Source organism: Dipodomys spectabilis, unplaced genomic scaffold (assembly GCF_019054845.1).
Source record: "Dipodomys spectabilis isolate Male_0828 unplaced genomic scaffold, ASM1905484v1 ptg000092l, whole genome shotgun sequence".
NCBI classification, from domain to species: Eukaryota; Metazoa; Chordata; class Mammalia; order Rodentia; family Heteromyidae; genus Dipodomys; species Dipodomys spectabilis.
This window is the reverse complement of record NW_024870769.1, coordinates 5,156,738-5,170,039: the sequence shown is the minus strand read 5'-3', so window position 1 is coordinate 5,170,039 and position 13,302 is coordinate 5,156,738. Positions and strand designations below refer to the sequence as shown.

At 47.4% G+C, this 13,302-nt stretch overlaps 2 protein-coding genes and 1 long non-coding RNA gene across 3 annotated transcripts; 2 read left to right on the top strand and 1 right to left on the bottom strand.

Annotated features, from left to right (window-relative positions):
- The first annotated feature begins 342 nt into the window (after positions 1–342).
- On the top strand, positions 343–2,710 carry Hoxa2 (homeobox A2). The gene is made up of 2 exons (XM_042685041.1): positions 343–922; positions 1,590–2,710. Exons 1-2 carry the CDS (start codon positions 541–543, stop codon positions 2,327–2,329), a joined length of 1,122 nt encoding a protein of 373 aa, XP_042540975.1. The 5' UTR covers positions 343–540; the 3' UTR covers positions 2,330–2,710.
- Positions 2,711–2,820: 110 nt separating this feature from the next.
- On the bottom strand, positions 2,821–6,817 carry LOC122112182. The gene is made up of 2 exons (XR_006148118.1): positions 6,531–6,817; positions 2,821–3,253 (listed from the first exon to the last, which is right to left on the bottom strand). It is a non-coding gene; the product is annotated as an uncharacterized LOC122112182 (long non-coding RNA).
- A 72-nt stretch (positions 6,818–6,889) lies between these two features.
- On the top strand, positions 6,890–8,803 carry Hoxa1 (homeobox A1). The gene is made up of 2 exons (XM_042685042.1): positions 6,890–7,662; positions 8,119–8,803. Exons 1-2 carry the CDS (start codon positions 7,002–7,004, stop codon positions 8,472–8,474), a joined length of 1,017 nt encoding a protein of 338 aa, XP_042540976.1. The 5' UTR covers positions 6,890–7,001; the 3' UTR covers positions 8,475–8,803.
- Positions 8,804–13,302: the final 4,499 nt, after the last annotated feature.

The window sequence follows — 13,302 nt, the reverse complement described above, 5'->3', positions numbered from 1 at the left end:
GGAGTGTGGAGTGTGCGGGGGAGCAGAGGGCAGCCGCCAGCGGGACCGGCAGCGGGACTCACACTCGCACACACTCACACCAGATCCTTGCTGATCAGGAGGCTGGCAGGCACCCTCGCCCCCACGCACTCCCGGGCATTTCCACCCACACCCACATATATGTATTTTTGTCCTGAAAAAAAAAAAGTGTAAATAAAGCCTCGCTGGCCCCCAATGAGGCGTTCCTTCCCGACTTTTTTGGATCAATCAAACAGACAGTGGCTTCTTTTGATTAAAGCCCAAATTGTCATTGGGCAGAAGCAATCATGTGACAGCCAATTCGGTCCAATTTCAACCTTGTCTCCATGAATTCAATAGTTTAATAGTAGCGCGGTCCCCATACGGCTGTAATCAGTGAATTAGAAAAAAAACACCCCAGCAGCGATCTTCTATGATAGATTTTTTTTTTCCTTTGCGCTTGCCTTTTTCCTGGGCCTTGCCCCCCCAAAGCCCCTCCAAAAGAGGGAACTTTTCCTCTGAGGGGGCTCCAAGGAGAAGGCCATGAATTACGAATTTGAGCGAGAGATTGGTTTTATCAATAGCCAGCCATCGCTCGCTGAGTGCCTGACATCTTTTCCCCCTGTCGCTGATACATTTCAAAGTTCATCAATCAAGACCTCGACGCTTTCACACTCGACACTGATTCCTCCTCCTTTTGAGCAGACCATTCCCAGCCTGAACCCGGGCAGTCACCCTCGCCACAGCGCTGGCGGCCGCCCCAAGCCGAGCCCCGCGGGCAGTCGCGGCAGCCCGGTGCCCGCCGGCGCCCTGCAGCCGCCCGAGTATCCCTGGATGAAGGAGAAGAAGGCGGCCAAGAAAACCGCTCTGCCGCCCGCCGCCGCCGCCGCCGCCGCCACTGGCCCTGCCTGCCTCAGCCACAAAGGTCAGTCCAAAGACTTGGCCCCAGGTGCCCGGGACCCTCTTTCCCCCTCCGGGCTGCCCCGAGAGCGGCTACGGGGGGGAGGGGAGCGTGGGCGGTGAGGGAAGGGGGAGAGGGAGAGAGAGATGCCTGGTTGCCTTTCCCCTGCTGCCCCCCGTGAGCTCAGGGGTGCGTTTAAGGGAGGACAGGGGAAGGGACCCTGCGCCCCACGACGACGCACATATTTTTAGGACGAAGGGGGAAACTTTCCCAACTTGGGTAATGTGGGATGATTTATTTGAGTTGGAACTGACCTCCTCTTGTCTAGTTGTCCTAGAGTTTGGCTTTTTGACAGTAATGAAGAGTGATAGATCGCTCTTGCTCAGCTAAGCAGCTGATGCATTAATTATAAATTGTGTTGTGGCTAATATAAAGTTTGCTCCCGGATGAAGAGGTTGGGGGTGGGGGGTGGGAGCTACAGGCAGGAATTTGAGAGAGGTGGAGGAGATGGGGGTCTCCCCGAGCTGGGCTCCCAGGAAAGGCAGTACAATAGCTCTCTTCTGCATCCAGGGGCGGCCATTTTGTTGCCGTTGATCTTTTCTGCTATATTTATTCTCCAGTGGAATAACCCCGCTCGGACCCCTCCACCTCCAACTGTGCGTGTGTCTCTTGTTGGTTTCCCTTTCCGCAGAATCCCTGGAAATAGCCGATGGCAGCGGCGGGGGATCGCGGCGCCTGAGAACTGCTTACACCAACACGCAGCTTTTAGAGCTGGAGAAAGAATTTCATTTCAACAAGTACCTTTGCAGACCCCGAAGGGTGGAAATTGCAGCGCTGCTCGACCTGACTGAGAGACAAGTGAAAGTGTGGTTTCAGAACCGGAGGATGAAGCACAAGAGGCAGACCCAGTGCAAGGAGAACCAAAACAGCGAAGGGAAATTTAAAAGCCTCGAGGACTCAGAGAAAGTGGAGGAGGATGAGGAAGAGAAGTCGCTCTTTGAGCAAGCCCTCAGCGTCTCCGGGGCCCTTCTGGAGAGGGAAGGCTACACTTTTCAGCAAAATGCCCTCTCTCAGCAGCAGGCTCCCAATGGACACAATGGAGACTCCCAAAGTTTCCCAGTTTCGCCTTTAACCAGCAATGAGAAAAATCTGAAACATTTTCAGCACCAGTCACCCACTGTTCCTAACTGCTTGTCAACAATGGGCCAGAACTGTGGAGCTGGCCTAAACAATGACAGTCCCGAGGCCCTCGAAGTGCCCTCTTTGCAGGACTTTAACGTTTTCTCCACAGATTCCTGCTTGCAGCTTTCAGATGCAGTCTCCCCCAGTTTACCAGGCTCCCTGGACAGTCCCGTAGATATTTCAACTGACAGCTTTGACTTTTTTACAGACACACTCACCACAATCGACTTGCAGCATCTGAATTACTAAAAATCATTAAAGCAAATCAAAGCATCACAAAACAAAATCCTCCTTGATCAGGTGGTTTTGCCTTCTTTTTTTAATTCCTGGAGTTGATTTTTTTTTTAAATTTTCTTCTTGACCTACCCTTTTCTCCCCTTTAAATGATGAGGATTTTTTGTAATTTCTCTTGACCCAGTTTCTGAGCCATTTCTAACCGATCGTGTTGGAGTTTCAGATGTTTAAAATCCAATCCAATCCAACAGCCCTCTGTGATTTTCCTGAAAGCAATACATAAGGCCTGCAAGAAAGTGATCAAAAATTGTATGGTCACTTTCTTTTTATTTTTGTATTACATTAGGATGCATTGTCATGCGTATTTTTGGTAGAATAAATTCTCCTTTGCTATAAGTAGCTTTCTAATTTTTTTCTCCCTCTCTTTCTCAAGACTCATAATGGTTTCTCTTTCTTCTTCCGATAGTCTAAAGTGGTAAATAAAATTCTGGTCACAATTTACCTTCTTTTCAATTTTAATATATTTATTAAGGTGGCACGCTCAAAGTCTTCAACAGATAGCAACAAAGAATGAGGCCAGAAAATGGCTAGGGCTTCTGACAAGTGTTTCAAAAAATTTTTTTTGGTTTCCAGTATAGGCTTAAATTAGTAATAAAAACAGAATTGGGCAGCCTATGGTGTGCTAAAGCTCAAGCTTTACAAAGTAGAAACATAAAGTGCCTACAGAAATGCCCAGCTCTAGGAATGAATAATGTGGAGTTTCTTTAACTAGCTGCTAGTCTCCATGTTTTTAACTAAGTTATCAACAATTCCTTTATTTATACACATTTGTTTCAAACATCTACATTTTAACCCCTCCCTCACAAGTTTTCCTCCCATCCAGGCATATTTCAGTGTGGTCGATTAATCTCCCAGCTGATAGGTTCAGGCAAAACAGACCTAAAAGATAGAAAAATAAATAAAACAGAACAATGATTACTAGCCTGGAACTCCAAAGCAGAAGAGGTTCTTTCCAATCTTCTGGTTCAGAATCATTCTCCCCCCCCTACCCCCTGGGGTCAAAAGAATCAATATTTCATTCTTAAATCTGTTTACATAGATAAATAATGGATCATTGAAGCTCTAAAGTCAGATTAGCAAGTTATATTTAAAATGGAGAATTTCTTTCCCCTAAATTATAAACTAGCACACTTTTTTAAGGGAGGAGGGGGAAAAGCACTTTAAGTGAAATATCAATAAAATCTGATCTAGGTACGGTGTGTCACTGAACCGTTAGGATCTCCCCCCCTTTCTTCTGTCTCCCTATATTTATTTCTCCCTTTCTGAGCTCTGTTCTGACGGATATTTACTTACCGTGAGAAAAAGCAACATGTGTGTGGGGCGGGTTGATTTAAGAACCCAGCTCTTAACAGCAAAGCCTAGGAAATGACAATCTTTTTTAGTACCTCCTTTCACCCCTTTGCCCACTAAATCCCCGAGGCATTTGGGGACTGAGGCGGGTTCCCGCCCCAGGCTCAGCGCCGAGCAGGGCATCCTGGCTGCGGCCAGGGCTGCGCCACTCCTGGATTCGTCCTAAGCTCATAAATCAACTGCTTTCTATGAATGAGAATGTCATCAAAGAGATCAATTGCAGGAACACATGCACAAATAAAAATCCTCTTACGTATTTGCTGGGGATCCCCGTCCGAAGGCATTAAGTTAGAAGGCATTTAGTCATAATTCATTTTTATTGCTCTTTAAAAACAACAGCTTGGCTGAGCAGCGAATGCTATGAGCGGCTCAGGGCCTCGGCGGCATTTTGTCTCCTCCTCACCCTTTCCCTTTCTGGTAGAAGAGCCCAGAACGAGGCCGATCGAGCTGCTTGCAAACGATCATTTAAATGTTGACCAAGCTTGCTTTTCATCCACTCTCCTGGGACGTTCAAAGAGACTTTAGTCCAGGATCGCTGGCCTACCTGCTCAAAGGACCAAGGGTCTCTAACACCAAGAAATAGCCCCCACTATTGCTCCGAGTGGGGGCTGGGGAGGAACGCGAGCTACGGAAGCCTATGGGCTTCAGGCCAGGGGAGGCTGTCTTTGTGAGCTGTGCGGGCAGAGCAGCACTCCGGGCGGCCGGCCGAGCCCAGGCCGGCCGTGTGGTGAGCGTCCGGCCTGTGGGGAGCGGGGTCAGCGCGCAGAGGAGGGGTGGTCGCTGACTTGTGTCTGTAGGCCTGTAAGTTTGAGATAACAAGAAAACACCTCACTGGCTTCCAGGAGAGGGGATGGGGGGGTGGGGGTGGGGGAAGAAGAGCCCATAGGCCCCCAACTAGCAAAGAAGCCAGAACCTCTGGGGTGGGGAGGAGGCAGCCTTGTGGTAGGTGTTTGGAAGCCAGGAGGACAGTACAAACCGTGGCAAAGGCCCACAAAGAGACAAGAATGCGGCAAGGGGAGGTAGGGTATCAACAAGCATTGGCTGGGAAGCAGTAACCCGCCCCTCCCCCCCAATCGTGCACCCTACATCCCAGGGCTCATTTGACCTATAGTAGGAGGCCTGGGGATCCCAAGGAAGACGCCTGAGAGACAGGGGCCATTGCCTTCTCCAGAATGAGAATTTCCCAGGAGCTGAAACTGAGGCAGGAGGAACTTTATTCTCTGGGCTTCCCCTTAACCGTGCTTGGGTGTGGGTCAAAGGTCACAGAGAAATACCATTGCAAAAGGAAATATGTGTGTGGGTCCAGTGGTACTGAGGCAGCCTAGTCTCAAAAGGTTGCATAGGTTTTCCCTTATGCAGTGGGGGGGGGGGGAGGCACAATTCTGTATGTAGAAAACAGAATGCAGAAGACATGGGGGACTAACTCGGAAATATGTTAGTCTGGAGCAAAACTTCCTCTTCCTAATAGGTAGGAGAGGTGGAGAAAGTAGGGACCCCCCAACCCACATATAATCCTTATTATTAATTTCATTTGTTGCAAACGTGGTCAGAATAAAATTTATGCATCATTGGCTGCAAGGCTGCTTCGTCTGTGATCTCTCCTATTTGACTAGGTCAATTCTTTGCTTGGCCTTTTTCTCTCTGCAAGCCCAGGGTTGACAAGAAACCTAATAGTAAACAACAATTAACAACCCCAACAACATCAGTGCAGGATGGGGGTGGGGGATGGAGAACAGGCCCCTGGCCTGAGATGACGCTTAGATTTGCACATATCTCTCTTGGGGAAAGTCTTGAAGGTTCACACCAGCAACTACACAGTCCGTTGGAAAGGGGAGGAGATGTTGTTAGGGAAGAGGAAAGTGTCCCGTCTATCCACCCTCAGCCATCTGTCCCCAGCCTCTCCCACCTGCCAGCCCCCTCCTCCTCCCTCCAGATGTGAAGATTGGGGGTGTGGTGGAAAAAGAAGGCTCTCCAACTAGTAATGTGTTCCTCCAGGAAAATAAAAACATCATGACTGGGGTGGGAGTGTGTGTGGTGGTGGTGGTGGCGGGGAGCTCTGCATACTTTGCAGAAGCTATTGGTCTGGCCCTCTGAGGCCTGCGTCTGAGCGAGCGCGCAGGCTCCAGGGTCTAGTAGGGCCGGCAGATGGCCTGCAGCGCACCCCCGGGCGGGTACGCTGACCACGTCACCTGGCGTCATCCCCCCCCTTCCCCCCACCCCCCCATCCCCTCAAACTCCCACGGCCGCGTTGCCTAGGATCTGGAAGGGCTCCCGGAGCAAAGCTGAGCAAGGAAAGAGAAAGGGGCGGAGAGCGAGGAAAGAGCGCGCGACAAGTCGGGCCGTGCCAGGCCTTTTTCAGCCAGCTTGGTTTCAAGAGCTCACCCGCCCCCGGGGGTCGAATTACATAAGCTCTGTATTGCTATGCTAATGCCCTGAGGAAGTTTCCAGGCGAAGACCTTAGGTGGAGGAGGGAAGTTTCTTTTCTGATCGCCGTCCCCTCCACACCCACCCGGGTCCTCCCAGCTAGTCCTCTGCCCACGACCCGGTCCATTCTGAGCTTGGCAAAGCCAGTGGCCCAGCCACGCCCTGCTCCACCGTTCTCTGAGCTCCTCACAGTCCCCGTGGCTTCGCGGCAGGAGCTGTCCGGTGGAAGCGACCGGGAAAGCCTAGCGCACAGTGTCCGCCAGACTCCCGGCTTTCCGGTTCCGCGCGCTCCCGGCTCCACCGGGATCCGTGAAGCCACCCCGAGATCTCGGGGTCACTGATTCCCGCCCCAGGAGAGCCGGAAACCCTCATCCCTTCTCACCTCTTGCCAGTTCATCTTTCTGATCGCGGTGGGGAGGGGGCGGGGGATGCCTCCTAGCCCCCACCTCCCGGAGGTGGGGGGGGGGGCGAGCGGAGTCGGGCGCGCGCAGAAGGCAGCCTCAGCGCCCCTGGGTTCCAGCGCTCTGAATCTGCCTTTGCAGCCGCCGCAGCTGCAGCTGCCGCCGCCTGGGCTGCCTGGGGGGGCGATGGCACGTCACCTAGACTGAGGAGCGCCGGGGATTTAAATGCCACTGAAACAGTGATCCATCACCGCCGGAGCCCACAAACTTTCGCAGCAAGCTCCGCCATTGGCTGACAAAGTCACGTGCCCCTCCCCTTGCGCCCTCCGCCTTCCCGCCCCCCCCTTGAGCACTGTACATTCATATCATTTTTCTTCTTCGGCCCCATGGAGGAAGTGAGAAAGTTGGCACGGTCACCCAGGGCTTCGCAGGACCCGGCCACTCTGTGACAGATGGACAATGAGAGAATGAGCTCCTTTCTGGAATACCCCATCCTTGGCAGTGGCGATTCCGGGACCTGTTCGGCGCGAGCCTACCCCTCTGATCATGGGATTACAACTTTCCAATCCTGCGCGGTCAGTGCCAACAGCTGCGGCGGCGACGACCGCTTCCTAGTGGGCAGGGGGGTGCAGATCAGCTCGCCCCACCACCACCACCACCACCACCACCATCACCATCACCATCCTCAGCCGACCACTTACCAGACTTCTGGGAACCTGGGGGTGTCCTACTCGCACTCGAGTTGTGGTCCAAGCTACGGCGCGCAAAACTTCGGTGCGCCTTACAGCCCCTACGGGTTAAATCAGGAAGCAGACATAAACGGTGGGTACCCCTCGTGCGCTCCCGCTGTTTACTCTGGAAATCTCTCATCTCCCATGGTCCAGCATCACCACCACCACCAGGGTTATGCTGGGGGCGCAGTGGGCTCGCCTCAATATATTCACCACTCATATGGACAAGAGCACCAGAGCCTGGCCCTGGCTACGTATAATAACTCCTTGTCCCCTCTCCACGCCAGCCACCAAGAAGCCTGTCGCTCCCCTGCGTCGGAAACGTCTTCTTCAGCTCAGACCTTTGACTGGATGAAAGTCAAAAGAAACCCTCCCAAAACAGGTCAGTCCTGCCGGCCAGAAAAAGCTCCATGACTGATTTTGGAAGGGCTGGTTCGTCTAGTTTTCATGGAAAAGTAATAATGATTTTTTTTTTTTAAAGTAAGGTTCTTGCTTCTGGCTAGTGTTGTAGGTTGTGGAGGAGAACGGGCCAAGTGTGCTGGGGCAAAGGAATCTTTGGAGCTGGTGGGTTTAAATGTTCAGGAAGTAGGTGTGTAACGCGTTGGGGGTGTAGGTGGTGATAGTGTTTCGTTAATATGTCCATTAATCACAGGTCTGACCATGCTAATGGCTGACTTCGGGTTAGCACTTCACACCTCATCACTCACTCTCCCCAGCCGGGTTTGCATTGAGAAGTTTCTTGATCCACCTGGAATATTGCCCTGAAGTGTGCAGGGGATCTCCTATCGGTTTATGAATTTTGACCTTTTCTTTTCCTCATTTTCCTTCCCCCGCTCAGGGAAAGTTGGAGAGTACGGCTACGTCGGCCAGCCCAACGCAGTGCGCACCAACTTCACTACCAAGCAGCTTACAGAGCTGGAGAAAGAGTTCCACTTCAACAAGTACTTGACCCGGGCCCGCAGGGTGGAGATTGCTGCGTCCCTGCAGCTCAATGAGACCCAGGTGAAGATCTGGTTCCAGAACCGCCGAATGAAGCAGAAGAAACGTGAGAAGGAAGGGCTGTTGCCCATCTCTCCGGCCACTCCACCTGGAAGCGATGAAAAGGCTGAGGAATCGTCGGAGAAGTCCAGCTCCTCACCCTGCGTTCCTTCGCCCGGGTCTTCTACCTCAGACACTCTGCCTACCTCCCACTGAGGCCGCCTGAACCCCAGACTCCGCTGCCGCCTTGGGCTGGGATTTCTTACCCAAAGCACATTCTTAGCTTATCTTCCTTTCCATTTTCAGTCTCTCCTTTTTTTCTTTCTGATCCTATCTGTGGAGGCTCCTGGCCAGGATACTGTGTTTCCAGAGAATTCTAGATACTTGGTTGGAGATTAACTCCTTAATCCACACTGGGTATCTGCAGCAACTTCTGAGGGGCTCTGACATCCATCCTTGCTTTTAGCAGATTTCTCAGCCAATGGTCTTTTCCTTTCAGCTGTCCTTTGGAAAGTAGTTTCTTTTTGCTAGCAAAAAACTATGCTCAGAAGGGAGGCATTTTATCTTTTATTTAAGTGTATACTTACATTTCTCCTATACCTTGACCTTGAAAGTAGGATAGAGAGAAAGTTGAAGAGTTCAAGAAGAGGAGATGCAATATGACTGTGCTCACACAATTAATTCATCTCTTAATTTAATTCAATTTCATGTGAGTTTGCTGATTGTAAATACTTTGTCCTGAGAGATTTATCTTTATACAGAGTTTCTAGAAATGCTTAGATTAGGTGACTAAACCAGACAGGGTGGACAAACTCTCAATTTTACATGTGGTTAGAGATGAAAGAATACTCTCATTTCAACCCAATCAGATGCCTCTGAAGGTGCCTCAAACTGTTCTTTCATGGAATTAAGAAGGCCTGAAAAGCACAAGGTTCAGAATCCTGGCATCATGTCCTCTCCCCCCAACCCTATCCATTTCTTCTTGCTTCTCTGTACACCTCCATTTAAAATTTGTGTTGGGTTATTAGGAACCTAATGGTATTCAAATCAACATTTTCTTTCCACCATTATCTTAGCTGAATATGATGTATTTGCAGTTCAATTGTTAATGTGATGGATGGCACAATGAATGTATATTTTGTGTGATTCGTGAATAGTCTTTTGCATGTCGCACAATGTTTTGATGTCCCTGAAGTACCACACTGAGTTCTATCAGTTATCCTTTGTGAACCTATGATATTCCTCATTTCCTGTACAATCATGAACAGCTCTGAGATCCTGGAGTGATAAGATCCAGAGCAGAGTTTACGGGTCTTAAGATGTCTGTAATAAATATATTCCAGTTTCAGGTATGCTTAAGTTTCTGTGTATTTCACTAGACTACAATTTGTTGCTTCCAACAAACTTGCCTACGAAGCAGAGGAAGGATGGTGTGTATTTTCAAAGAAGTGGGCCTTTTCTTGAATAAAAATGATGTTTCATTACCATGTAGCTGGAGTTTCCCCTATGAAAGTTATTTCGCCTAATCAAATGTCTAGTTACTCTGTTGATTCTCTTTAAATAACTGCTCCTTTATTATAATCTAACTTAAAAATGGAAAAAAAATTGTGAAGAAATTTATGAAGCAGATCTATTTTTGAAGCAAACACAGATACTTCCTGGGTCAAGTGCTAACCTTTTCACCTCTAGCTGAATGATGACATATATATAAACAGAGTCCCCTTCAAAAGCTGAAACTACCTTCAGTCAGTCTTTCATCAGTGAACCAGGAGTGAAGAGACTCATATTTAATTACCTCTTGTATAAAGATATTGTGAGTATGAGCCCCGACAACCCCCTCCTTCTATGTTTTGAGATCTGCCATGTAGTGTTCCAGTATATTTCATTCTCTAAATGGAATACAATCTGTTTTCAGTAAGCCCTTATGTCCGTCTATCCATTCTTTTCATCAGCATTCATTCCAGAAGCTCTCCTTTCCTGCCTCTGGGTTGTGGATTTCATGCCTTTCAGACTCAGGTAGGATCCATAGTCATTATGGTTGTGAAGGGTCCACAGTTCTGATTCCATATGGCATGAGTCAGAAAAAAACATTTTTTTTTCTATTTAGGCTCAATTGGTTCTTCCAGGTGAGTTGGTGGAAAGCCACTTTGAAATCTTTGAATATCCAAGTGACTTCTGACCAAAGCAATGTATCAGATCTTCCACAGGGGAAGCCAGCAAGTGATAGGGCTCAAAATGGCACCCCTCCCACACCACTTGTCACTTGTTCTTTACTTTTAACACATTTTTGCAGGCTTTGAACCCTAAGAGCTGAGCAGAAAATTCACAGCTTCACAAATAAATACAGACATACGACTTCCTTTCCCCAATGGGTATTTTAAAAGGATTGGCTGGAGAGACAAACCTTCAAAAAAGAACTTGGGATTTGTAGGCCTTCTAGAGTACCCTTGAGATTTTCCACACATCCCTTTAACAAGGAGATGCCTGGATTTTGCAGGCACAGTAACTGCGGCCATATCAAGGGCGGCCAGTGCCCTCCCTTCAGCTGCTGGGCTCTGAGGTTGCCGGTAAAAGTGGATGGAAAACTTCAAAGGCAGCTAGCCCTCTCTTTCATTGCCCGCTTGGCCTTATACTGTATCTTTTGTTTATTAGTGTAAGACCACACAGCAAAACAGATGGCTGGTTTCCAAATACTTTAATGTGTTAAAGTGTCATTTGCATGCCACTGTCTTGATTTCAATATCTAAAAGCAGGGCCGGACCTGCTGGGATCCCAGATTCCAATCTTCAAGGTGCTGGTTTTAATGTAGCTGAGAGAGAACGATAAATTATGGCAAAACATCCCTAGCCTTCTCTAGGTCATGGAATAAATCAGCTAACAAGCAATGCATTTAGGAAACATTAATACACCTTTCAACAAGGAAAACATTTGTATCTTTTTAGCTGTCCCAATCGATTAAATCAAAGGCGCTTAACACATCTTATTTCAAGGTCTCTCTTTTTCTGTTTTGGTCTCAAAGGAGCACAGTTAGCTTCTTGAAAAATGACAGCAATTGTAACTGAATTGACCTAAAGAAGGAAAACTGAAAATAACATTTTCTTGAGATAAAATAGAAACTAGGGTCTCTACTAAGGACCTCGAATAATTGCAATATAAAATTAATTTTTCAAATGCATTTTCTTTACTTCTTCCTCTGCATTTACCTAATTACTCCCCAAATTCAGGATGTCCTTCAACTAGGCTGAATCGAGTCTTGCTGTGACTCAATGCCTGCTCTGGGCTTCACCTTTGAAAGTTTACTTTTGGAGGCTATTCAGATGCGGTGGTGTTTTCCTCTGGGGCAATCAGATTCAAGCCGATCAATATTTACTCAGTCTGAAAGGGTTGTTGAAAAGGCTGCTAACAACAAACTGCTTAGCTGCTCACCCCTGTTTAATCTCAGGTTCACCGAAAGTTCAAGAAGAGATGAATGCAGTGAGGGGTCACTTTAGAATGAGTCCCAGTGGTTTATCTGAGCTCTCAGCTAAAGGCAACAATTATAGTTTCATTCCTCTTTGGGAAAGAGGGCAACTTTCCTATTATTCTTGTGCTAAACAATGTTTACTAGAAACTTAAAACACTTTCCTCTTCCCTCCCTTCTTTCTTTCTCTCCTTCCCCCCTTCCTCTCTTCCTCCCTCCCCCCTCTCTCTCCCTCCCTCTCGGAAGCTTCCAGCTACCCTTCCTCTGCCCTCCTCTAGTTTTCTGCCAATCCAGTAGGTTTCATTTGACTTAAAATAAATTGTGTGGACTATTCTTTTTAAAAACACATTAAATTCATCTGACGGAAGAAATTCAATTTATTTCAGATCCCACAAGCTATGAAATGAAACTCTTTGGGCCATTAGAGTTTCTCTTTAGGAAAGTACAGGGCAAGATTGAACTGAAATCCATTTGTGTTTGAGTAATATCGACAACCAGGGCCCCAATATCCATCCGAAATGGGTGTTCAGATAGGAGTGAAAGGGGAATTAACTTATACCGAAGCAAATACTTCAAATGGAAAGTCAACTTTAAGATTTTATACCTTCTTTATGTATGAGGCTTTGAGAGATGAAACAAAAAAAAAAGGAAAAAAGAAGGACCCAAGGCAGCCAGTAGGGAATGGTAGGCAGAAGATACTGGACTCAGAAGGTAATTGCTACAGCTCTTCAGAGGTCAGAGTTCATGTAATCACTGCATAAATGCATACTAAATAGCGAATTATTAAGCTTTTCTGATGACTGAGCACGTCTGTGAAAAATGGTCACTGCTGTTTGTGTTTCTTCCTTAAGAATAATCATTCTACAAGTAGAAGCTCTAGATGAAGGATTTTTATTTATTATTTTGAGAGAAAAACAACCATTGTATTGTGAAACTTTGAGACTGGTGCAGGGACAGATTTTCTCTAGATTAAATGGGACTGTAACATAATTCTGTGACTCTTAGAAATGTTCCTATCTTTTTCAATACACATGGGCACACAAGTTAGCATGGCCATATCAGATAAGATCACTGGGTGGCCAACTCTGGCAACTCTCTACCATAGATGAGCCTGCTTTGTGCTTCACATTTCTTAGAGCACACAGAAATTCTACTTTAGAACTCCCTGCACATAGATGATCAGAACCGAATGAGACTCATATACCTAGCCTCTTATTTATGGATCAGGGAAAAGCACACAGAATTGGATTGATCTGATGGAGAGCACATTGCCAATAATCAATACTGACTTCCTAAATAAAAACCAGACCAGCTTTCAACCTGAGTCCAGTGTACTTTTAAATTCTAAAATTCTGATTAAATCCTTTCACCCCCACTCATTCTATGTGATTTGTTTCAGTCTGGATTTTTTCTGTTTTTGCTCTCTTGGCCAGTCAATCCTTAATTTTGATGCCATTAGGACTACTGAATCTTTGAAACAACCTTTGAAGTACATATTTCTACTATCTTGAAGGATGGGATCTACGCATCCTTAAAAAACATACATTCTTAAAACAGAGAGAGCAAGCAAAATCATGCGTGTAC